At 57.7% G+C, this 26,575-nt stretch overlaps 1 protein-coding gene across 3 annotated transcripts in view; it reads right to left on the reverse strand.

Moving 5' to 3' along the window:
- Window positions 1-26,575, reverse strand: part of MPRIP (myosin phosphatase Rho interacting protein) — a 129,963-nt gene that overhangs the window by 45,740 nt on the left and 57,648 nt on the right. For all 3 annotated transcript variants that reach the window (XM_065897607.1, XM_065897606.1, XM_065897605.1), the window contains exon 4: window positions 3,316-3,467. In XM_065897607.1, the coding sequence (XP_065753679.1) occupies window positions 3,316-3,467 (152 nt within the window). The remainder of the gene's footprint in view (window positions 1-3,315; window positions 3,468-26,575) is intronic.

Here is a 26,575-nt window from a genome sequence, read left to right on the forward strand (position 1 = left end):
TCCTCGAAGCAAGAAAAGAGGCCACCGGTGAATCTGTACAGCAGCAGACGAGCACTCTCCAAGGCCTTCCTTCAGGTAACCCAAGGAGTTCGCGTGCTTGTGGGGTTAAGAGACCTGCTTTCTAGCCTGCCACGGGGGCTGAATTTCCTCTGGGAAGTTCACACCAAGGAACCACGCCTGCAGAGGGCCCCTCTTCAAGCTTTACCGGGGAAGGGAGGGGAGGGGAGGAGAGACTGCTCAGCAAAGTCACCTCATCCCGCAGGGCCCCAGGAGCGGGGGCCATGGCAGGGAGGGGCAGAGCCTTCGGGGTGCCCGGAGCCTCTGCACGCTGGCCCAGTCGCTCTTGAATGGCAACACTAACGAGCTGGGCAAACCTGTGCACCTCGCAGGACAGGGCCTCACGGGAAAGGAGAGAAGATCTGCACCGCGGCTACGCTGCTGACTAAGTGGAGCCCCCGGAGACTCAGGGACGGAGCGCAGGGCGAGGGCGGGCCCGGCCTGCCCCACTCAGCGGTGCCGTGGCCAGAGGTTGGGGGATGCCCAGTCCAGGCACAGATAATGGGCCGTGTCCCCCGTACTGGGGTTCCTCACAGCAGCCCAGCAGGAAGTGTGTGATGCTACCCAGATGGGTTACAGACGTTAAAATACACCCAGGAAAGAGATGAGTGCGGGGAACGAACACACGCGGCTGGTGGTGAATGTGGGCGCCAGGGACACGGTAGAGGGACCCCTCAACTCTGAGGGCAGAGCTCAAAGGCAGCGGTATGGAGAGGAGGGGCAGCTGGGACCCAGCCCCGCCAGAGGCACTGAAGAGCCCCCTTGCCAACTCCTGCCAAATCTCACCTCCTCTGAAGAGCCAGGTGGAGCGGCACCTCCTGCTGTGAGGGGACAGGGAAAGAGACTCTCGCCATCAGCTCTGGGACAGACGCGGCTGCCTCTGGCCGTCCGGGGGTCTCCATTCAGAGAAGACCCCGGAAAGAAGGCAGAAGGGACTGTTCTCTACTCCTCTCCCTTGAAGTCAGCACCTCTTTAGGGACCCATGTGGGGGCCCCAGAGCCCACAGATGAGGTTACCCAGCAAGGAGCCTTGCCAGGCGCTCAGACCCAGGAGGCCAAGGGCAGGGCAGAGGAGGGAGAGAAGATGCAGACACAGTCTGTCCCCAGGGCACACTGCCCCAGGCGACTCCCTGAGGAGGCCGTGTCCCCGTGGATGGGGAAGACGAGGAAGCTGCTGCCCAGGGTTGCAGGAGCCCTCGCACTGGGCAGGAAGCAGCGAGGCCCAGCCCAGGATGAGGGGAGGGGAAGAGTGTCAGGTAACTGGCTCCGGCTCTGGGTTTGTCACCAAGCCACGACGCTAGGCTCCAGCCTCGGGACCCCCAGGACACACAGCTGGTATCTCACCCGCTAATGACCTTGTCTACCCACGCTGCACAGGAACGGCAGGCCCTGTACATGCATACAGGAGTGACCGTGGGAAAGGGGCTCAGGGACTGAGCCGAGGACCCTGCCAAGTGCCTGACGGAGGGTCCCATCAGAGAGGTCAGAGACCACATGGCACGCCACTACATCACTGACCTGGGCCCCAGCTCACATGCTCCCTGTTGTCCTGGGGACCTCAGACACCCCTTTCCCATCCAACGTCACCCAGACCCCTCCCTAGGACCCAGCTCCCAAGTGGCGGGGAATAGATCTCCTCAAGGAATCCAGTTGGGCAATGGAACCTCGGCCAGGCGTGCCTGCCAGACAAGGCCATGGCAGCAAGTGTGAACCAGGACGTGCAAATGGCTCCGTGCTGTCACTCACGCCTGGAGTGATTAGGCTCCCTTCATTTCCTGGACCTCAGTCTCCCAACCGCAGAACGAGGGCTTGTAAAACCCTTTACCCTCCTAAACCACAAGGTTCTAAGATGAGGATTAAGGAGAAGCAGTGAAAGTGGTCCTTCTGTTAGGCCCTGGAGTCAGAAACGCAAACCTGCCTCTGCCCAGGGGAAGCGGACTTGGGGTGAGCTGGCACCCAGGAGGGGGCCTCTGAGCCCCTGGGCAGCACGAGTCTGGCCTCTGCTCCACGCCCACCTCAGCAAAAACAGGGTCTCCTGGCCACCCTCTCACTTTCTCACTTAGCAGCCTTGGGCAGGCTGCAGGCGAAGCCCTGAACCCCAGGCCAGGGCTCTCAGCAGCCTTCGATCTGTTGAAAGCAAAGTGTCTGACATTCTAATTCCCTGTCTTCTGTGCTGTAATAATCACCAGCCCAGCCCCCAAACCCCTCTGGTTCACGTTTTCATTTTCACCTTAAAGGACGATGGGATTCTGCATGACCCAGCACCCAGGCTCCCGGCAGGGCCGGGGCACCTGCTCGCCGTCATGTACCATGTCACGTCCCGTGTCACGAACCGTGTCACGTACCATGTGTGGCTGGGTGCACAGGACTGGTGGCAGGTGCCCCAGGAGCAGGGCTCCCAGAAGGCAGATGTGGCAGGGCTCAGAGCACGGAGCTCAGCCCGCTGGCCTATTGGCTGCCTGAAAATCTGGGCCCCTCTACTTCCTAGGGCTTCCCCAAGCCTCCTGCCAAGGCATGCTGGGGGAGCGGGTGACCCAGAACCCTGTCCCTTCCCCTCGGCTGAGGAAGGCAGTGCGTGCGGTCACCCTGCAGTGACTCCCATAGGCAGGCACAGGGCACACGAGGGAGACACAGGCCTCCTCCACTCGGACAAGCCCCACCCTTTATGAGCGCCAGCTGATGGAGCCACACGCGTTGCAGGGGAGGGCTTCCCAGAGACGTCACAACTTTGGGGACAGAGGGTCACTGCAGACCGAGGGGAGGGCGGGAACGAAGGCGAGGAGCTGGGGAGAGGCAGCAGGGGGCGTGCGGTGACAAGCAGCTCAGCAAGGAGGGACAGGGCGGTGGGGGCAAAGGCTGCGGGGCTGAGAAGGGCCCCAGGGGCTTTCAGGCAGGAGGGAGGCGAGGTCGGATGAGCTCTGGAAACTGAGTCCCTCGTGGACGAGTGACAGATGGTTGGAGCGCAGTGAGAATGGAGCGCGGAGCCCAGAGAGAGGCTGGGAAGATGCGCCAGCGCCAGCAGAGGGAGGCCGCTGGGGGAGCGGGACATGCAGGGGCAGCCTGGCGAGTGTGTGGACATGGGGATGAAGCAAAGGTGGGTGGAGGGTGAGGCCAGTGTGGGTGAAGAGAGGGACTCAGAAGAGGAGACACGAAGGGCAGAAAGTGAGGGCAACGCCAGCCGTCGTGCCTAAGAGTCCTGGTCCAAGGAGCTGCTGGCAGGCAGGGGCCCCTCTTCCCAAGACGTGCAGAGCGAACTCACCCGCTGATGATCTCCTTGGTCTCTGCCCGGATGAAGTGCTCCTTCTCGGGGGTCAGAATGCACAGGGAGAACTTCTGGCCCGTGCGGCCCTCCCCATCCACCACGTCTGTGCACTGGTTCATGTTGATGGTGCCCTGAGGGAGGGTTGTGGGCTGCGAGAGGAAGAAGATGGGGCAGGGAGTCAGTCACTCTGGGGGCAGAGGAAGGCAGCAGGGAATGTCCCTGCATCCCATGGTCCTTTCTGACCCTCTGTGCTTCTCCTCAGTCACCTGGACCTCTCAGAGCTGTGCAGACAGCTGATTACAGCAGAGGACAGGGTGTGCGCTGCCTCGGCCCAGCCCTCACAGCCTGCCTTCCCACTGGCCCATCTCCAGGGAGGAGCGGTGACAGGCCTGCTCTTCTCAGAGGATATCCAGCTGGACATTCCTTCCCACTGGAGAACAACATCCCAGCTAGTCCTGGAGGAGGACGGGGGGCTGGGGGGTGGGGACAGGCAGGAGACGCTCCTTTAAGACAGCTGGGACGACAGAGGCAGCCAGGAGCCTGGTCTCAGAGGGTGACTGATCCAGGAAAGCAGGGAGAAAAGCTCCGGAGGAGGTGGTTTCAAAACAGCAAGGTTACTTTTAGAGGCAAGAGGGGGCCAGACAGAAGCACATCTTGAAGGCGGGCTGTGGGGCAGGCAGGCCACCTCCAGGGCTGCCCATGAGGAGCACCGCCAGGCTGCCTGGCCAGGGCCAGAACAAATAACAACTTCCCCCCTCCTTTCTATCAGCTAGGCTATTAGACACTGATATCAGGGAGAGAAACCCAGAAATAAGAAAAGATGGTTTTAAGAAGTTCCTACTGAGGGGAAGGGTGAGGACCTCCCCCAAACATGAGGAGGCTTATGGGGGGGCGGGGGGAGGCAGGTGGCCATGGCTGCCACCACACCAGGTGCAAAGACCCCGCTGAGGGCTCTCACAGGGAGGCGAGCCCCAGCTCCGACTCCCACCTCCGATCTCCAGGGCAGCTGCCAGCTCCCCCAGCTGCCCCACGGAGCCCTCCCCAAGCACCCGGCACTTCCCAGGTCCTGGAGGAGCAGCAGGGAGAAAAGGCAATGATGGCTGCTGGGCTAGGGGCTGCCTCGTCCGTGCTCCCTCCCTCCCACCTGCCAGCAGAGGAGGGGGGCCCCGAGCTCTTCTGACCCACGACCACCTCCCTTCTTATCCACTGGGGCCCGACCCCAGGAGCCAGACCCAAGGGGCACTGGGTTCCCCGAGTTCTGGCCCCGACGTGGCCGTGGGCTTGCTGGGCCACCGCCTGGGAAGGACTAAGCTCCCTGGCTCCCAGAAGCCTTTCTGTGGGGGGCCTCTGGGATCAGCCTGTCCTCCTTGGGCCCAGCTCAGAATGGAGGTGGCAGGGCAGGAGGGCCGGCCGTGAGCCCACAACGGGGAAATAGCATGCACCCTTGCCGTGTGTTCAAAGTGTGTCCCGTCTCCGAACTGCCCCCCAAGTGGGGACGTGAGAAGGGACCACACCCATGCCAAGCCTAGTGCCCTTGTTGAGTGAAGTGACCTGGTAGCATCTCTCCTGGGGGCTCCTGGACGGCCCTTGAGCTGGGAAAGGGAGCTTGGGTGGGTTGTCCTCAACCAAGCAGAGGGGGTCCCTCGGGAGCAGCGGACAAGGGAGGTGGCCTGGGTTCCCCGCCCCGGATGAGTGTGTCTTCCCCCCCTTCCTGCCCCGGCCCCAGCCCCTGCTCCCTTCAGAGGGTCTAACATTGGGCCTTCCCAGTGTTAGACTAGCATCGTGCCAGTGCCCTTCAGAACCGTCTCTGGGTGGCGACCTCTGCCCTCTCTGGAGCCAGACTCCCGCAGGCGGGAACACTCAATCCCCACTGGCCCTGACAAGGCACACGGCCTCTATGAGGCAGGTCCTCACGGAGGACCCTGATGCCACGAGGAGTAAGGCACGAGCTGAAAGCACAGGCGCGCCTGGTGCACTCCTTCCCTGAGAGAGCCGGACAGGAGCAGAGGGGCTCTTCCTCCTTCATCCACCATGCTGCCAGCACAGGCGCACGGCCCTGAAGGGTTACCGTCTGTTACACACACAATACACACAGGTAAGTTCAATGGGAACCATAAAAGACATCATCAAAAGTTCTAGAGTTTTCTTCTCACTAGACCACGTAGCGGGCCCCCTGGAGGCACACGTTCCTCTTTAGAGACCACTGCTCCAGGGTTCGGGGTACCAAGCTGCTCACTGGCCCCTTCTGCACAGTGAGTAGGTTCCCAGGTGAGGTTTCCCTGCCGGCCCTGCAGCTCCGTGTGGTCACGGGACTCACTCACCAACTGCACCATGAGACTTCTGGCAACCTCTCCCTGACACGAAGGCTCTACCTCCTTCCGGAAAAGCTTTCAGAAATGCCAATGAAAGGCAAAGACATAACAAGATAGGGCTGAAAGACATGGAAGTTTCTTTACCACCTCTGTGTCAGGATCTTCCAGTTACAACCTCTTTCCTGCTTCCTTAAATGTGGCTTACCACAAAGCGGGCATTATCTAATCCTGTTACACAAGCAGGAGAGGGAGCAGAGAGTAAACAGCGGTCATCAACAGAAGGGAGAACTGGCAAACTGGTCCAGGTTCACAGGGACCTGCCCGTGATGGCTCCTTCGGGGTCTCAACAGCGCCACCCAGGGGAAGAAGCAGCACCCGCACACCGCTGCGCGCTCACTGACCGCTCCCATCACCCGCACCTGCCCCTTCACTGCTCTGCCTTCAACTGCATCTCTCGCACTCACAGCTCGAGCAGACTCAACCAAGGGTCTCCAGGGAGTCCCAGGCGGAGGTCGGACCCTCCCCACCTCTGTCCAGGAGCAGAGCACACCCACCTGCATTGTCAGCATTGGGGAGAGAAGAGAGCACGCTCCACATAACAACCCGTTTCCTGGCTAGGCGGCCCTGGTGCTAGGAGAGCCAGGGCGAGTATCTAGGCTGTAATGCAGCCCTCACCCCTGGCACTGTCAGAAGAGAAACCAGCCCAGTCCAGCGACCTCCCGGCCCTCATCCTGCAATTCAAGAGGTTAGGAATCCAGGCCTTCTCCAAGGCTGGGCATCACCTAGTTGTGCTCATTTCACTTTCCAGAAAAGGGATGGCTGTCGGAAGGCCAACCAATGCGGCTGTGTTGCCAAGTTATGGGTTCAGTCCTCACCCGGCAATGTCACTGGACGGCCCTCCAGCCATCTGGGGGCCTCTGATCCTCCTCTGGCTTCCACACTGCACCAGCTAAGATGGCAGAGCTGCGACAGGGCTGAAGATCCTCTAAGAATGAGGTGGCCAAGCAGGAGAGCACAAGACAAGGGCCTTTGTCTGGGGATGTGACCACGCTCTACTGAGAACCCAGCTTTCCTGCCTGTCATCTGCTCGCTGGCTCACAAGAGGCCCACTCAGGAAACTCCTGAACAGCAGCCTCACCCCCTGGGGACAGGAACCCTCCACCCCCACCAAGCAGGTGCCATTCAGGGAAAAGAGGCCTTGTCCATTTCTTGCCGGATCCTGGAAGTTTGGGAAGGAGTGAGCTTCTAAGAGCCTGAGAGAAAGAAGAGGAAAGTTGGACAGAAACACAGAGAAGGGCCCTTGAGACCTTTCAGCAGGACCGTCCCACCAGGCAGCTGTGCTTACCCAGAGGGGAGGCAGCTCAAAGGCGAGACTCAGATGGGATGGGAACCCTCCATTTTACCCCTCACTCCCCTAGTCAGATGGGAAAACGGAGACCCACAGAAGCAAAGGGCAAAGAAGCACTCTCAAGGTCGGAAGGTACCTTTCAAGGGAGCCCAACCCCGTCCACTGTCTGAGGTCCTAGCTTGCTTAGGCCACTCACGCCCGGTCCAAGCAGAGCCCACATCCTTTCTTTGGGATTGAGGAGGTGGGACCTGAGTCCTCTACAGAAGCAAGGTGGCCCTGGGGAGCACCTCACCCAGTTGCAGGCGCCCCCAGAGCCCCATGTCCCTGGAGAAGCAGGTGCTGGTCAGGCTCACAGAGGCCGTCTCCTGGCTCTTCCCACTCCCGCCAAGCTGTCCACAGAGCCCCAAGTCTAGCGCACCATGAGTCCTTCTCTCAAGAGGCAGCGCTGGTGACCGCCCCAAGCGCCACCCAGGCCACAGTCCAGCCCAGCAGCCAGCACTCTCCAGATGGATATCTCCAAAGCCCAGGTTCCCCAAGGAAACTGTAAAGACTCCTGGAAAAGGGGTCTTGAGGCGCACCCATGAGATCACGATCCCACCAGGACCCGGAGTGAGCCAAGCCCCTGCCCGGACCCAACAGCTCAGAGAGGCCTCTGCCAATCTCGGCCAGGGCCCCGGAGCAGTGGGGGTGGACAAGAGGCTACAGGAGGTGCCCGCCCAGCAGAACTTCCTTCCTCCCGTTCCTCTTGCTACCAGCAGCCAGCTGTGCCCAGTCGTGCTGTGAGCTTCCCCCATGTTCCACGTCGTGGTCCACAGGGGGGCTCACAGCCATCCTGCAGAGCAGCCCAGGCCAAGCTGTGCCCACAGTCTCACTGCCAGTCCCCAGGTGTCGGGTCTGTGTCCTTGCTGTCACCTGACCTCCTCCCAGGGAGCCCTGACTCTGCACCCTCCCTGCCCCTTAGATCTCCAATGTGAACCTGCCTGCTCCAGCTCACTGCCCTGGAGGATGCTTGGCCAGCCAGGCTAGGGGCTATGGCACAGGGGACCTGCCACCTGACCGCCCATCACCCCAGGACAGGAGGGAGTGCCGGTGCCAAACACCGACCTCGCTCCCAGCCCCCTCCTCCCTGCAGAGATTGGAGGGGCTAAGCTAAACTCTGGGCCTTAGGTTTCCAGAACCCACTGGCCAAGAGGAGCCCCAGCCTTGGACCAGAATCCTAACTGTGCCACCACCACCTCTGTGACCTTGGGTAACTTGTACATTGTGAGCCTCAGTTTCCACGGGTATAAAGTGGGAGTAACAGTATGCCCACTCCAAATGTAAAATGGAGTAGCTGCTGTGGAAAATAAGTGTGGAAGTTCCTCAAAAAGTTAAACATGGAGTTACCTTATGACCCAGAGAGGAGACGTTAAGTCACTGCATTTTCCCTGAGTGCTGCCATGGGAAGAAGAGATGCAAGTGTTGGCCACGTGTGCCTCCTACCCTGGGGCACAGAGGGGGCCACAGGGTGAAGGGAGAGAGCTAACCTGCTGGGCAGGAGGGACCTCCAGGCCTCATCCTGTCCCCGAGACGGGAGGGAAAGCCTGGCCTCCTGCCTGCTGGCCCTAACGTGACCAACAAATGGCTCTTAAAAATGACGGGCCACACCAAGGGGTTTACCCGAGGGCTGCGAGCAGCTCACGCCTGTCCTCCGTGCCTCGTCAGCCCCCATCTTAAGGCCCTGGGGAAGATCTAGCTCTGGTTCCCCAGCCACACTCTGCAGGGGGAGCTGGGGGACGGTGCGGGGAGGCAGGGCTCTGCCCTCTGCCCAGCACCGACCCCCTCCCCAGTGCAGCATCCCCGCCCTCCTCCCCGTGGGCTCCCTGGAGCAGGGGGTCCAGCTGTGAGGGCTGCATCCCCCTCTAATCAAGTCAGGAAGGTGGGAGCCCCGAGCCTGGGGTCTGTTCAGCGGCAGCTCCGTGACTTCGGCTCCTCGGCCAGCTCCCCGGGAAGAGCCCAGGCCTTGCCAGACCTCCTCACCTCAGCTGCTCCTACAGCCTTGGGCCCAAGCCCTCCGCCCCGAGTCTGAGGTCCTTGACCACTCCGGCCTCCCCTCCTGTCCCTGCCCGCAGGTCTAGGCAACTGCGGCCACTCGCTGAACAGGTCACCTCTTGCACGGCCATTCCCTGCCGGAAGCACCTGCCTTACCTCCCTCACCGCCAGGATGGTCGCCCTGTCCTGTCCCTCTGGAGGGGAGGGCCCTGTGTGTAGTCCCTGGTCCACGCACGGGCCTGGATAAAACCAACTGGATTCTCCTCCACATACCTACGCTGGCACTGCCCAAAATGAGCTTCAGTACACATTTTCTAATGACAGACGAAACAAACCAACCCGTCTAAGTTTATATTGCAGAAATATTTATGCCTTATTTGTAAAGAAGTTACACTTTATTCATAAAATAGGAATACCCCATCTTACCAAATCTCATGTTTGTTAAGCAGACAGCAGGGGACACAAGTGCAAAGGCCACAGTGACAAGTCCTCCACAGTTGAGGAGCCTGAGGGAGAGGAGTTAGCTGGAGGGAGATGCAGGGCCCAGAAAGGGAACCCCGCCTCCAGGAGCCCAGGGCCCTGCTCTGTGGCCACCAGCCCTGGGTCCAGAACTGTAGCAAGTTGCAGACGACAGAGTAGAAAGGCAAGAGATGGGGTGGTGACACTGCAGTGATCTCATCTACAACACATGTTCAGAGTATGCAGAGAGACAGAAGGATGACAAGGCTGGGGAGGACTGAAGGTGACAGCTGAGGAGTGCAGAGCTTCTTTGGAGGGGGCGGTGAAAACAGTTCTCAGATTAGACTGTGGTGATGGTCATACACAACCCTGCGAATACACTAAAAGACAATGACTTGTATACCTAAAAACAAAACAAAACACTGCGCAAACGTGGAAAATAACAAGGAGGGCTTGCGACCAGCTAGTCCTGGCCCCAGTCAGGGTCCTGCGGGAGGAGCACTCCTCGCCCATGGCCTCCAGCCCAGGCCTGGAAGGTGACAGAGGCCCAGGGCGGCAGGTGGACTGAAGCCCAGGTGCCCGGCTCCTCAGCTACCTCTGCATGGCCTCAACCGCAGGAAGAGCCGGGCAGCTCAGTGGAGCAGCCTGAGGGCCAACTTCAGTCTCCCGGCTCTGACGACACGCGTCTGCTGGAGACGACACATGAGCAGCTGCTCCTGTCCCCAGGAGGCCCCCTTCCAAGATCCGGCCCTGGGCCCATCCAGGAGCAGCGTGGGCCTCCATGGACTCAGCACAGAGGGGCACACAGGATGCAGGACAGGCCCGCTGGGGCAGCAGCCTGGCAGCTGTTGGAAGAGGAGAGGGCCGAGGAGCCCAACGTCGCACAAGTGCCGTGGTCTGGGGGAGATGGCGGTGATGACCCGTTCTGGGCTTTGTCGACCAGCAAACTCCTTGCCTTCATGGGGCATTGGTAGGGTCAGCGAAACTTATTTCTTAAGGAAGAAAAAAACACAAGGACCCTTTCCACTTGCTGCCGATGCCAGGAAGTTCCTTCCCACACCTGCGGGGCAGGACTGGCCTGCTGGCTGGGCAGCCCTCAGGATCCTGGCCAAGGCCCACCTACTCCTCAGATGGGGCTGGGAGCGCAGGGAAGGACAGCTCTCCCCACGCAGCCAGCACGGCAACAGCACTGCACAAGAGCCAGGTGCCTGCTATACCACACGTGACAGCTGACTCACACTGGATCAAACACCCAAATGTAAAAGCAGAAACTATAAACCTCTTAAAAGAAGACCAAGGGCAAGAGCTTTATAACAGTGGATTTGACAATGACTTCTTGGACGTGACACCAAAAGCACAGGCAACAAAAAAAATAAGCTGGACTCCATCAAAATTAGAAACTTCTGTGCATCTAAGAACACAATGAAGAGAGTAAAAAGGCAACCCACAGAATGGAAGAAAACATTTGCAAATCACATATCTGATAAAGGATTAATATCCAGAATCCATACAGAACCCTTACAACTCAACAGCAAGAACACTGACAATTAATAAATAAGCTAAAGGGACTTCCCTGGCAGTGCAGTGGTTAAGAATCTGCCTGCCAATGCAGGGGGGACACGGGTTTCAGCCCTGGTCCGGGATGATCCCACATGCCGCGGAGCAACTAAGCCCGTGAGCCACAACTACTGAGCCTGCGTGCTGCAACTACTGAAGTCCACGCACCTAGAGCCCGTGCTCTGCAACAAGAGAAGCCACTGCAATGGGAAGCCCACACAATGCAACGAAGAGTAGCCCCCGCTCGCTCCAACTAGAGGAAGCCCGCGTGCAGCAACAGAGACCCAACGCAGCCAAAAATAAAATAAATAAATAAAATAAATTTTCTTAAAAATAAATGAGCTAAAGACCTGAATGGACGTTTCTCCAAAGAAGATATACAAATGGTCAACAAGCACATGAAAAGATGTGCAACATCATTAGTTATTTGGAAAACGCAAATTAAAACCACAGTGAGGACTTCCCTGGTGGCGCAGTGGTTGAGAGTCCGCCTGCTGATGCAGGGGACACGGGTTCGTGCCCTGGTCTGGGAAGATCCCACATGTCGCGGAGCAGCTGGGCCCGTGAGCCATGGCCACTGAGCCTGTGCGTCCGGAGCCTGTGCTCCGCAACGGGAGAGGCCACAACAGTGAGAGGCCCGCGTACCGCAAAAAAAAAAAAAAAACCACAATGAGATACCACTTTGCACCTATTAGGATGGTTATAATTTTTTTTAAAAAGCTGAAAGTAATGAGTGTTGACGAGGATGTGGAAAAACTGGAACCCATGGTGCGTTGCTGGTGGAAGAGAAAATGGTGCTGCCACTGTGGAAAACAGTCTGGCAGTGCCTCAGAAAATCAAACATAGACTCATCTTATCATCTAGTAATTCCACTTCTAGGTATATACCCAGAAGAACTGAAAGCAGGAACTCGGGTATTTGCACACCCACATACATAGCAACATTATTCACAGGAGCCCAAAGGTAGAAACAACCCAAGTGTCCACTGAGATAAACAAAGCATGGTTTATCCAAACAATGGAATATTATTCATTATAAAAAGGAATAAATGGGACATCCCTGGTGGCGCAGTGGTTAAGACTCTGCCTGCCAATGCAGGGGACAGGGGTTCGAGCCCTGGTCCAGGAGGATCCCACATGCCGTGAAGCAACGAAGCCTGTGCACCACAACTACTGAGCCTGCGCTCTAGAGCCCGCGAGCCACACCTACTGAGCCTGCGTGCCGCAACTACTGAAGCCCGTGCACCTAGAGCCTGTGCTCCCCAACAAAGAGAAGCCACCGCAATGAGAAGCCCGCACACCACAACGAAGAGTAGCCCCCGCTCGCCGCAACTAGAGAAAGCCCACGTGCAGCAACAAAGACCCAACGCAGCCAAAAATAAATAATATATTTTAAAAGAAGGACTGAAATTCTGACACGTGCTACAAAATGGATGAACCTTGAAAACATTACGTTAAGTGAAATACACGAGACACAAAAGGACAAATATTAGCGTTTAATTGGTATGGAGTTTCAATCTGGGAAGATGAGAAATTCCAAAGATGGATGATGGTGACAGTTACACAACAATGTGATGTATTTAATGCCACTGAGCCGCACACTTGAAAATGCTCAAGATGGTAAGTTTTATGTTATCTGTATCTGAACACACACGCGTACACACATACATACCCCAAGAACCAAGTGCCCAGGCCAACTTGGATTCCCACCTTGGGAGTGAAAACACGCACGGCAGTAACCGACGCAGGGAAACAGGCAAAAAGAAACACTGCATTTAGGCCAACAGGCTCCCTGAGTGGAAGTGGTCGTTCTATGGATGGAGCCCGGCCAAGTCGCCCAACGCACAGTGGCCTCCTGTGAGGCCCTCCCCAACATGCACAGAACAGAACAACGGGCACGGACCTCAACCCTCTCACCCCCAGCCCCCTACCTTTCCCCATTCCCTCCCCAACATGCACAGAACAGAACAACGGGCACGGACCTCAACCCTCTCACCCCCAGCCCCCTACCTTTCCCCATTCCCTCCCCAACATGCACAGAACAACGGGCACGGACCTCAACCCTCTCACCCCCAGCCCCCTACCTTTCCCCATTCCCAATCCACGTCCCGGGGCGGGAGAAGCACCCCACACAGGCAGCACAGGGCCTGGGACCCTGCTGCTCCCCTCTCGTACAGGGGTCGGTGCCCCACACCTCAGCCAGACCTGGACGACGTAAGAACCATCTTCCTGGAAGGTGTGGTGACCTCAGGCACAAATTACGTACGAAAGAGCAACCAGGACAGGTGAGCCTTCTGACTTCAACAGGACTGGGGCAGCTGAGCACAATGGCCGGGTCCACCCCAGGGCCAGGAGGCTCACTTCCTTAGCTCCAGCCCTTGAAGTAAATCAGCAGAACCACTAAAACCGACCTTTACATTTTGCCTTGCCCGGTTCCCGCCCGGCACCCACGCCCCCTTCCCCCGTTCTTCTGCGGGCCTGCACAGTGTCCCTCGTATCGACCTCTGCTCCTGGAGACTCGCGGCAGTCTTTGGGAGCCGACCGAGGACACTCCTGGAGGAAATACGTCCTTGCCTGCCTGACTCACACCTGGTGCTGGACTCACACCTGCCTAAGTTCTGGGCTCTGACCAGATCCACTTGACAGTTATAATCACGTCTACTGAGGGAGAGAGAGGAGAAGCCCTCGAGGCCTGCCTGAAAGACCCCAGGGTCACCTTAGAACGCACAGGCAAAAGTCTGGATTCAGACAACAGGTGTTTACCGAGCCCCTGCTTTGTGCCAGGGACAGAGGTAAGAACAGGACAGACAGAGTGTCACCTTTACAAAAGTTCACTTTACTCTCGTGGTGATGAAGGGAAATAAAAAGAACAAAGAACGATCCCATTTCAAGTAGGGGTAAGTGACAGGAATACAAGGACAGCAGGTATGGGGCTGGGAGCGCCTGGGGAGGAGACGTGCTCACAGAGCCCCAGCAGAGGCCGTGTGGAGGAGAAAGTGAGCGCTCAGGTCACCTGACAGGGACGAGCAGGGTCTGGCCCACGGAAGCCGGAGGGCAGGTCTGCTGGTAGGACTGGAACAAAGGGGCCCGAGGTGGCCACAGCCTGCAGGGCCCGAGGACGTGGTCTGCTGCAGAGGGGGGCCCAGGAGAGGGAGACCGCTTGACTGTGGCTCTGACCCCGGACAAGATGCTAAACTCAAGAACTGAATTTCTTTTCTTTTCTGCACTTGGCTTATATTCCAGCTACTTTTCACGGGCAATTCTATCCCCCTGCCTTCATAGAAAATGGACCCTTTTAGGCTAATGACACAAGCGACGGGACTCAGACAGGCAGGAGCAGGAAAGGCAGAGACAGCAAAGGACGGAGGCCAGCAGCTGGCTTCATGAAGAAAGCAAGCTGCCAACCACAGCCTTTGCTACGGCCACCCCTGGGGCACAAGACAGTCCTGGCAGCAACTCTGGGAGAGGTCCCCCATACGATGGTACCTAAAGATCAGGGGAGCTGGAGGGACAGAGAACCCAAGGACCATCTGACTGTTGGAGCTGGAAAGGCCTCTCAGAGGCAGCTCAGGGCTGAGAGCAGGGCCTTGCTGGGGCAGGAGTGCGGCAGGAAAGGGGCGCAAGACAGAGTAGAAGCAGTCCCGAGGGGCAGAGCTGGGGGGCTGAGGAGGACAGACATCAAGAAAGGGACTTGAACTCAACTTTCTTCTGAGATGCAAAGGAGATGGAGCCAGTGTCCCTGTCCCCAGCCCTATCACTTCTCAACAGAGACAGTTTCCTTCTGGCAAAGACTTACGTCCATCAGAGCAGGAGGCCTGAGACATCAGGTATCCAGTGGGCAAGGAAGCAGACCCATGAGGGGTCACACGGCCCAAGGGAGCACAGCAGCTGGGCAGCACCATGAAGCCCAGGGCCACCAGGTGGCTTCCTGGAGCCAGGGGAAGAAGGACGTGGCAAGGGGGGAGTAGAAAGGCTAGTGTTGGCGCCCCTGACAGAAATGTACGGGATGGGGGTGGGACAGGACGCTGCAGCTCACACAGCCAGCAGCTGTCCCCCCTTCACCCCTCAGCCCCCATGTGCTGCTCTGAAATGCCGCTCCAGGCTCCGCAGCCGCAGCCCGAGGAGGCCACCTTGCTCCAGCAGAGGGTGTTTCAGGGATGGGACGCGCTTAAGTCAGGACTCGACAAAGACCAGAAATAAACAGAACTTGGTTCATAGGAGTGGCAAGCGGTGCAGACAGGCTCCTGAGATGAGTCCCACAGGAGCAGACTGAAGGCGCCCAGGCTGCTGAGCCTAGAGGAGGAGGGCTGAGGCGGACGGGCTGGGGACACAGGACAGGGCCTCGTCTCTGAAAGCATCCACTCGACAAGCATCCACACTGGACGCCAGGCCCCGGGGACACGGCACCACCACGGTGAGTTCAGCACTGCAGTAAAGGTATGAGCAGAGCCTACGGGGAGGAGGGAAGGAGGCCGGGAACGCAGGAGCCAAGTCTAAAAGGCCTCTTGTGGCCCAGGACCAGGCTGGTCTGGCAAGGCCCAGGGAAGAGCCAGGCTCAGGGGGCAGAAGCCGCAGGTGTGGAGCTCAGCTGGAGCTGAGGACATGCAGACGCTAAGGGTCCCTTGATAAATGGACATTTTGTCCCCATAAACCTGGGGCTGGCACCACCTCCACTGTAGATAAAGGCAAAGCGCCGCTCCCAACAGCATTTGCCACTCAGGAGGAACTCGCCGAGCACCTACTATGTGCCAGGCTCCACTGTGGGCACTGGGGACGCAGCGACAAACAGAACTGACCACCATCTCTGTCCTCACCGAGCTGACCGTGCGGTCTCAAAGTCAAACAAGTCAGATGGACGGAGTCAATAATGTGTGAGGTGGCAGTGAAGGGCCACGGTGGGGAGTGAGGCGGGAGTGAGGACAGAGGACAAGTGGGACCCACCGTGCCCACGCGCGGAAAGGTGGCAAGGCGCCAGTCCTCCCGGTGCCAATGGATGAATAAGCCTCAAGCCCCGTTCCGGTCCTGCTGCCCTGGTTTAATCAGGCAAAGAGTCTGAAGGAGAGTCTAGTAACTAAAGTACAAGGAGTCCTGAGAAGGTGCTAGTTTACGCCTCAACAGCCGTTCCCAGTGCAGCCTCAGACTCACCACCGTCACTGGCCTCCCGACGCCAGGTCACAGCAGCAGGTGCCCAGGGCCGCAGGGGAGGAGCGAAGCCCGTGGTACTTTCCGACTGTGACCTGAGCCCACCCACCTCCTGGCTTCGCTCCCATGACCTGAGACCCCGTCCTGCACTGGACACCAGCCCGGGCTTCCCTGCCAGCGGTCAGGGTACCCCCTTCCTCCAGCTGCCCTCCAAGGGCAGCTCCAGCGGCACCACATTTCCCGGCCCTTCCCAGCTGCCTGGCCTGGAGAAACCTCCTCTTTCTCCCAGTTTCTTTGGTACTGCTTCTTCCTTTTTATTTTTAAAATGAACTTCTAATTTTAGGATACATTTAGGCTTACAGAAAGTTGTGAAGACAGCAGAGAGCTCTCCGTTCCCCTTCCTAGTAATGTCTCACATCAGTGTGGTATGTTCATCACAGTCCTGAAACCAATACTGATCTGGGACGGTTAACTGGAGTCCATCCTTTACTCACATTTCCCTAGATTCTCCTCACGTCACGTCCAGGGCGCAGGACCTTCCACTGTCAACGCTGACCCTGAGTGCCCAGCTGAGGCTGCGTTCGTCACTGTTGCCCCCTGTCCACACTGTCCTTTTAGGAGGGACGTCGCTGTGAGCGGCCCACATGTAAGGAGTGGGGGGTGAGCGCCACCTCTTTGAGGGCGGAGTCGCCACAGAGATTGCCTGGAATCCTTCTGCACAGGAGATTTTGTGTCTTGTCCCCGACTTATTTCTTCGTTCACTCATTCCTGACTCATGGTACCTATTTTATAGTGTAAATTATAATCCAATACCACACTATTATTTTGTTGCTCAAGCTGTTCTGGCCTTGATCACGTGGCCCCGTGTCTCCTGGACGTGCCCCACCAGCGTGTGCATGTCCCACTGTCTGGCATGACAAGGTGCCCCAGGCTCAGCTTGTGTGTACCTGCCCTGGTCCTAGAGTCGGCCGTTTCTCCAAGGACCCCTGGTTCCTTTCATCGGAGAACAGAATTAGAAATCAATACGTAGGTGCTAGGTATGCTCATGGCTATTGGGATGTTGCTGCCTCTAGGCCTTCTCAGCTGACAGAACAAAGAAATACACGCGCATATAATCTATGTACAGTCACATATCTACATCCACCCCTCCCCCCACCTATCTATCTATCCCTCTCCATCTATCTCTCTCCCCCTCCTCACGTCTCTCTTAAGCTAAACATACTGGTGCCCCCAACTTTAACCCAAGACCACACGGATCACTCTAGCCTCTCCCTTCGCTTGCCCGTACCCCTCAACCCCATCCCAGCACACGCACAGTGGCTCGGAACTGTAAATCAATGCTCCACGGGGGCCACTTCACCAGCTAGCGCATGGTGCCCACGCACCATGCACCACGTGCATGTTCCTCTTGCCTTCGGCTGTGCAGACTCCACTGGTGTCCGAGGGCACGTGCTTCCTTTCACGCACCACCTGGACTCTCTGCAGGGAGAAGAACCTAAGAGCCCAGTGAGGGAGCAGACACTATCGCACACTTTCTGCCTCCAGCATGGCTCCTGAGCCCCTCTGCCAGGGCACGCTAAGGAAGGAGGAGACACAGAAGGCGAAAGGCACCTCCTGGCAGAAGCTGCCCTTCCAGCCTAGCCAGAGACCAGGGCAGGTGGGAGGGAGCTGCTCCGGAGAGGAGGCAAGGGCTGGCACGAAGGCAGCAGGCTGGGGGAGCAACGGTGCCTTATATGGAGATTCCCACATCCCAGCTCTGGTCTTCAGCTGCTGCCGCCCCTGCAAGTCTGCCTCAGCCAGGGAGGCAGGGAGTGCTGCGGTGCTACGGGGTTTGACTGCTCTCCTGCCCAAAGGCCTGCCAGGTAGATCCAGAGAAAACAAGCTGCTGTTTGCTACAGATGGACTAAAAGCCACGCAGCTGTTGGGGCCATAACATTCACCAAGCCCCACCTGCATCTCCCTTCTGCTCACCCCCAGTACTGGGGTCTGAAGCATCTAGAAGAGGCTCTCGGGGACCAGACCCCACGGGAGAGGCTGGAAAGAAGGCGAGCGGTCTTAAACTTTAAGGTCTTAGGGCTTAAAGCAATTAGAGCTTAAAGCAATGGTTTTCAACTTTTGCTGAATAAAGGAATCACCTGGGAAGATCCTTAAATGGAGGTTCCATGCCCAGAGACTCAGATTTAAATTTTCTGGGGTGGGGCTTGGGCATCAGAATTACTAAAACGTCCCCTCACGCTTCTAACATCCAGCTGAGGTTGGGAACAACTGCCTAGAGAGGAGACCTATCCGTTTGCTGCCACAGCAGGCCTGGCGGCTGGCTGGCTGGCCCAAGCCCTGGCCAGCTGTACTAGGTCACTGGCAGCTTTTGGCCGGGCCAAAGAGGGCCTAATGAAAGCAGTGACAGAGAGGAGAGGAGAGACAAAACACAGCTGTCACAAGCCGATGGGGTGCACAGGAGAGTGGGCGCTACTGGAGATGCGGTATTGTAAGGGGCCCCAGCACCCACGGCTCGTGTTAGCACCCCCAAAAGGCCCCGCCAGCCACAACTAGGAAGAAAACGAAACCTCGAGCAGCCTGAGGGGACGGGGGGAGGGACGGCGGTCCTCTCCTCCCTGGTGACACTGTGAGGCCCTCAGCAGACTGAGAAAGTGGAGACCATGCCAGGCAACCCCACCACCCACGGGAGCCAGGTGGGAGGTGAGGCCCGTGGCCGGGGCTACCATGCTCCGTGTAACAAGAGGGGGAGGGCCCCAGGTGACCAGCAACGCAGGCACAGGCTCCTGCCTCCACCGTCCCTGCCGTGAGCACTAGGTCTGGCTCCTCTGGCTGGAACACAGCACGGGGGGAGCTCGCAGGCAGCACAGGGGATGCGCTGAGCCACAGAGCACGCACATGCGCGTGCGCGCGCACACACACACACACACACACACACACACACACACACACACACACACCCCTTGAAACCAAGCAGGCCTGGCGCTACCACAGGGCTTGGCTGAGCAGGACCCACACAAACTGGAAGCCCAAAGCACTTCAAATAGCACTTCAGGGAGGAATTCTCTGATTTATTCCAAGAAGCCACACAACCTTGAGAGAGAGAAGCTCTGATCTGAGCTCACACCACATCAGGAATCACTGAGTCTCCCCTGTCATCCAGGTTTTGGAACGCAAGGGAGCAGAGCGGGTAACGAGAGCTTCCGGCAAGGGACCCTCGGCCTGGATACAGGCCAGGCACAGCCACAGCCCTCCAGCCCTTCCCATGGCCCCCAGGGGCCCCAGACTCCAGGGAAACTCGGGCGTCCAGGATCGAGGGCAGAGGAAGCCTGCTCTGAGGTCAGACGCAGGCGTCCACCTGCAGCAGTGGTGCCAGGTCCACGGTGCACCTGCTGCAGGCCTGGAGAAGGGAAACCGGCCTGGGGCTGAGAGCCCCAACCCCTCTAAGGACAGGCGCTGTGCCCACATGCCACGGGGCTGGAGCAATGTGAACAGGGACCCAGCCCGCCTTGGTTCCTCCCCACTCTGTCCAAACCCGGCCGCAGGACCGAAGCCCCATCCTGTGCAGGCTCCTTGGGGCTGGTCAGCAGGAGGGGCTGGAGCCCCCGTGCGAGACCAGGGCCCTGGGACACCCTGTTCTTCCCAGACTGAAGTGCTTCTCCACGATCCACAGAGAGAACCCACAAGCACCAACTCCCTCCCTCTCAGGGTAGGGAGCCTGGAGCTCACCAAAGCCGGACACCCTCCTGGTTATACTTCCATACAGCGGAAGCAGAAGTGAGGAGGAGGAAAACCTCCAGAGAGGAGGGGGCTCGACCGCAAGGTTCTCTTCCCCTCATTCTCTGCTTCCAAAGACTTCCCCGCCCCAATAAAAGGGCTTGTGAAGAGCTGAGGCCCCTGCGTGTATGGCGGGGCCTGCATCTGAGAAAGGATGCTCTCACTTGTCTCTTTGCTACTGGAAATTCCCAATCAATTTCTCAGAAATTTGCACTTCCTGGGGCTCTGCATTGACCTGGCAATGTTTTAAGGTCCATCTTTATAATTTGCCGTTCCCAACATGTCCTTCCAAGACTGAGAAAACTTACAGATCGGTTATGGAGACCTAGCAGCCACCTGTGTGCCCACGTGAGGTCCTTCATGATGCCCCTTAACCCCAGGAAGCCCCAGCCTCCGAAGGAAACAGGGGCTGCCTGGGCCCCGTGCACCGCGCTCCACCCTGAATCTCCGCAGCTGCTCAGAGGAGGGGGGCGTTCGGAGGAGCGGGCCTCCTGAGCCCTGTGGCAGGCCTCATCCGGGCCCCGGCGCCCAGCTTGGCACGGGGCTGGGAAGGGAGGGTGTGGGGAGAGTGGTCTCCAGAGTGTCCCTGGCCCCGAACAAGCTCAGGCTCGCTGGCAGAGACTCACAGCAGGGGGACCAAGGCTGCTTTCAGTCCTCTGGCCACTGGATGTACAGTACTGAGCACCAGCAGGGCTGGAGGACATCAGGGCGGGGCACCCAGGACGGCACCCCACAGATGTTTACCTCAAGGAGGTAGGTGCTGGCGGCACGGGTACCCCAGGCATGTGAACGTTCACCCAGCCAGCCCTTGTAATGGGCACGCTTTTCTATATGTACCCTGTACTCCAATACTTAAAAACCTGCCTTTGGGTAGAATATGCCCCATACAGGGCTGGAATTACCATTTTAAAAACCCAAGCACTGAAGTGTAGAGAGGCCTGCCAGGTCACAGAGCACCCCCTTCCTCAAGGAGACACGGTTCCCAGAGGAACAGCCCTGGCTTGAAAGCACCTCCTCCTGACAGGATTTCAGATCGTCAGAAACGGCCTCTCCTGTGCCAGGGTCCCCAAAGAACCACCACCTCCAGGTAACTAACCAGCGCCCTGCCTAAGCCTGTCTCGGACGGGGCGCTCCCTGCACCACGTTCTCAGAGGCCAGAGCAGTCCTGCCCCAGGAAGCGCAGCACAGGGAGGAAGGGGTCCCCACTCAGTTTCAAGAGCACCCGCCCACAGGTGCCTGTGCTCTGCCACAGGCAAGGCCACAGGAGGCGGCGGCACAGCCCCAGGGAGCTCCCACCGGCAGCAGCACCGCAGGGTGGTGAAACCTGCACGCTGACTGGAAACCATGCCCATCTCAGGTAATGCTGAGTGAGATGAGTGTCCGCTCAAGGATGAACAGCAAGTCTGTGTCTAGGCTTTTTGTGTGAGGCTTCTGAAGCCTTAATGCAGGGAAAGCATGATACAAGAGGAAATACAGGAGAAAGCACCAGAACACACACATGGTAGAAGTTTGGGACTGTTCCACAGATGTACTTGAAAGCAACAAGGCACCCTGCAGCCCCACCAATGTCAGCCACTCCCCAAACAGTAAGAACCTCAACAGAGTAAGCTTCTCTTGAGACAGAAAGCCTTGCCAAGTGGCCCTCAGCAGGGCCCCAGGGCATCTCAGGGGAAGCAGAGTGGAGTAGGGCTGGGCAAGTCGGGGGCGGGTAAGACTGGAGGGCCGGCGCTCTCTGGAGCAGGCTGGCTGGCCCTGCACCGGCTTGCCCACCAGACCACTACGGGTGACCTGAGGAGAGAGGCACCAGGAAGACGCGGCTAAAGGAAAACAATCGGGTCTCTGTCCCAGTGATGCAGGACAGGTACTCTGCCAGTAGGCAGGGGAGGAAGGTGACAGGGACAAACGAAGGATGAAGAGTTCTGCCTTAGTGATCTCCCACCCAGACCTGATTGCCGGAAGTGCTTAGCAGGAAGGAAGGATGAAAGGGCCACCCAGCAACAGGGACAACTTGTGTGTCCTTCATGGTATATCCCCTCTACCAGGACACAGAGGTCATTCTCTATCGGGAAAAGAAAAACAAATTCTGGTAATTCACAAGGCCAAAGACGCAGGGCCGCAAACCCGTGGATGTGCGGGCCGAGCAGGCACGCCTGGCACACTTCGCCAAGTGCACCCAGGAAGTGCCAGGCACCGTGGTAGTTTGTCACGCAGTTGCAGAGCAGCGTGGCCTTGGGCGAGAGACCTAAGCTCTCCAAGCCTCAGCTTTTCCATCTACAAAATGGCTTCATAGGGCTTCCCTGGTGGCGCAGTGGTTGGGAGTCCACCTGCCGATGCAGGGGACACGGGTTCGTGCCCCGGTCCGGGAGGATCCCACGTGCCGCGGAGCGGCTGGGCCCGTGAGCCATGGCCGCTGGGCTTGTGCGTCCGGAGCCTGTGCTCCACAACGGGAGAGGCCGCAACAGTGAGAGGCCCGCGCACAGCAAAAAAAAAAAAAAAAAAAATGGCTTCATAAATGAGCCACAGGGCACGGAGCACTTCAGAGCAGACAGGAAATGCCATACGAATACCTGATAAATAAAACAGACATTCTTCATTACCATCACAGTTCTGCTCATGAGAACACACATTCAAACCCGTGAGTCGAGACCACTTCACACCCACGAGGACCAAGCGTCACGAGCACAGTGTGAAAGATGAATAGGGGCGTGCTGGGGAGGATGTGGAGAAACTGGAACCTTCCCTCGCTGGTCAGGATGTAAGATGGGGCAGTCGCTGCAGGAACAGTGTGGAGAGCCCTCAGAAGGTCGGATAGAGTTACCACGTGGCCCAGCGATTCCACTCCCTGACAGACATCCAAAAAACTGCAACACAGGTGCAAACCTGTCCACGGGCATCCGCAACAGCACAACAGCCAAAGCAGCAACAGCACGATGTCCACCAGCAGATGAACAGATACACAAAACGTGGTTCAGCCAAACAACAGAAGATTCTACAGCTTTAAGAAGGAATAAAATTCTGACAACACGGGGTAACCTTGAAGATGGGATGCTGGGTGAGAGAAGCAGGCACGAAGGCCACCTGTTGTATGATTCCATTTACATAAACTGTCCAGAACAGGCAGGTCCACAGAGCAGCTGGGGGGTGCTTGAAGGAAATGGGCAATAACTGCTGAAGGGTACAGGGTTTTTCTCTTTGGGGTGATGAAAATGTTCTAAAATTGACTGTGTTAATGGTTGTATAACTGTCAATATACTAAGAACCACTGAATTGTTTACATTAAGGCATGAATTGCATGGTGTATGAACTATATATCTCAATAAAAATGTTAACAAAAATTTTTTTTTTACTTGAGGTTACACAATTAGCAAGTTGGCAGGCCAGGGCCTGGGCCACCCTTCTGTGTCCCCTCACAGGCCTCGTCCCGGGGTTTTCTGGGCATTAAGGCCACCTATCCAATATCTCCATGTATCAGAATTTAGGAGAACACATGCAGCCCACACCAAAGAGAAAGTTAGAAAATGTTACGTTTGCCATGGGGAGGCTTTATATTAACAAGCACACCTGCCACCCTGCCCTCACCTCATCCGTCCAACCTCGGTACTGTCCCTGGAGGCTTCAGCAGATCGCTCCCACGAGCAGCCCTAGACCATGTCCTCTCTGTACAAGTGAAACCAGGTTCTCAGCCAGGACATGGCAGTTGGAGGAGGGAAGAGGTAAGACTCACGCACGCACACACAGGCTCTCACGCACTCCTCACCCGACTAAACCACGTGGATGGGAAGGAGTCTCCTCCTCGCCTTCGGCACGGACCACAGTCCCCCAAGGCTCCACCAGGCAGGCTGGTCTATCCCCTCCGTCCCCTCTGCCCGGGGATCTGAAAACTCCTGCCTCACCTCCTCCAGGTCCAATTCAGCAGCGCCCCACCCCCACCCCTGCTGCCACCCCCGCCCCAGGAGCCCCGCCGCTGCCACTGGCTCTCTTCCCACCCACACCTGGCACCTGGGAGTGTGTGTCTGCCTCCTAGCGAAGCCTCAAGCTCCCTGACTTGGGAGGAAGCACCCCACCCCATTTCCTAGCTCAACAGCAGAAGCGCAGTTGACGCTCAGAGATCACCAAACATACAAGAGAGCAAACAGCACGAGACTTCCTTTCCAACAGAGAAGGTAAGGCCTTAGTGCTCAGCTCCTGTGACTACCGCGGAGCCCTGGTCGGGGCAGTCACTGAACAACGAGGCTCCACCTGGAAGGGCCGGAGAGCATCACCTGCCAGAAATGCCCCTGGACCCGAGGCCCACTAGGAGGCATCGGCTGGCGCGACCTCTGTATCCTCGCCCTTGCGCGCCCTGGCACAAGAGAGGACAGGTCCTCGTCTCGTGACAGAGCATGTCCCCAGCCTGCCCCGGCCAGGAGGCGCCACCTGGGCCGTGGAACACTTTTCAGATTTACCCCTCATCAGCGTGAAGAGGTAAGGCTCAGGCCTGCTGGGAAGCTGGGAGGGCCGTGCAAGTCAGGAAGCAGTGGAACTGGGCTCAGGGCCCCAGTCTCCTCGAAAGCCCCAGGCCCAGAGAGCGCCGGCTGCCCGACGAGCTGCTGGAATAGGCTGCATCCCCAGAAGCGTCCGGGGGAGTCCTCTCCCTGCTGCTGCCACAGAGGTCCCTCTTGCCTTCTAACGACCCTCCCACCCCTACACATCAGGACCCCTCCCAGTCCAACACTCACATTCTACCCACCTCCCCTCGGAAGCTACTGAAATGCCTTGAGTTAATTTTAGTTCCAGGATTTCTGTACTTGGGATGAGCCAAGAGGCCAGGGGAACTTCCTGGATGACCTGGACTGTCTCCAGAGCATCAGCCCCCAACTCCACTTGGTGTGGGGGGTCACAGGGTAAGAGCCCTCACTCAGGTTGTGAGCGTATTCTCCACACTAACCCCACAGCTGCTGGAGCCATAAAACGTTCCTCCCCTTTAAGGAAAAGTTAAATGATGACTGTTCCCAAGAAAACATCCTGCCTCACGTCCTATGAGATGTCCTGTTGCTAACAAGAAACAAAGCAGCTTTACTCAAGGATTTGATTATTCCAGCTTAAAATAAAACGGGGGCATCAGAAGTCAGGGAAATCGTGTGCAAAGCACCATTGTCTGAGGCAGGATGTAAGGAGAGCATATCTGAAACCAAACTGTTTTCCTGCAGTTATGCTTCCATCTTTTTCAATAGTCTTTTCACTCCTGTGATGTCCTGATGCAGCAGATAAGAGAGGGAGCCTATCAGGAAGGCAGCAGCGTCAGTGCAGATAGCCCACTGTGGACCCTGTAAGAGACAGAGCAGGGGCCGTGGGAGGCCAGCCTTCAGCAGCGACAGCCTTTGTCTTCAGCGAACGCAGCTTTGCTTCGGTTGGGGCACGAACTTCAACCCTCTTCATGTAAACAGAGGAGGCCAGACACAAGGATCACAGCACAGGTGAGCTGGAGAAGCTCCACCTGGGCCTCCAATCAGGCAGCTTTTACTAAAAATAAAGGCCACTGCCTCCAAAACAGCCAGAGCAGCTGGATACCGACCGTGCTGAGGCTGCCCCAGGATCAGAAGATACGATCTGTGCTTCCCTCCAGCAGGGTGGCTGGCGAGCACAGGGCCCCAGAGCCAGCGGGGCCGAGGACAGGTCAAGGTCACAGTGACAGGTTCCTCTGCACAGGAAGCTGGCTGGACCACAGAAGGAAGCGAATGAGGCCTCCTTAGCTCTACGCTTGGCCGGTACTTTTACTCTTAACTTTCACCAATGCGCATCTGAGCCAGGCCGGGGCGTGGCAGTGACTTTGTCCACGGCTGCCCAGAGTGACCAGGCCTTCGGACTCTCAGTCTGGTGTTCGCTCTACCGCACCGCCCTGCCTCAAGGGAGATAAGACCCCCCCGGGGTGGGGCGGGGGGGGGCAGGGACGATGAAACACCTGTGGGTAAGGGGAGAGGGACTGACTCGCGGGAGGACCCCAGCACAGCTGCACCTGGACTCGGGCACACGCGGGCCTTCCAAGCTGTGGACGTCAGTGCCAACCGCAGGGGCACATGCTAGACAGAGTGGTCACACGAGGGATAAATAAAGGAGGTCAAGTCACAGAAGGGCATTGGGTTCATTCAGTTGGGTAAGGGCAGGAAGGAGAATCACGTCTGACTCTTTTTTCCAGAGGTGAGGCCAGAGCAGAGGGCACGGGCGCTGCCCGGTGGGTCCGAACGGCCTCAGGGAAGCTTCTTGAGGCTTGGGCGCCTGTTAGCTGGCATGGGGACGCAGCAGACAGGGAGGGAGATGTGCCACCAGCAGATGCCGCCGTGCCACAGAGGTGTGCGCACCTCACGCCGGGCACGCAACCCCGTCTCCTGAACCCTTCAGGACCCTGAGGAGGAGACTGTCACCACTGCAGAAAGTAATTTCAAAAACGAGGAAAACACAGACACAATTGGAGTCCTTGCTGTTGTCAACGCGACTGTCAAAATGCTTCTGAAATTTTTTTCTTTTAAAAAACATAGAAAATACATATTTTTAAAAATCTGGATGTACTATTTCAAAACGTTCAACTCTCTTCTTAACCAGGTGACAGGTGTCCCTAGATCTGAGAGGGAGGGGCTCCTTCAGGGGAAGCATGCCTTTGC

This window comes from Phocoena phocoena, chromosome 19, assembly GCF_963924675.1.
Source record: "Phocoena phocoena chromosome 19, mPhoPho1.1, whole genome shotgun sequence".
Lineage (NCBI taxonomy): Eukaryota > Metazoa > Chordata > Mammalia > Artiodactyla > Phocoenidae > Phocoena > Phocoena phocoena.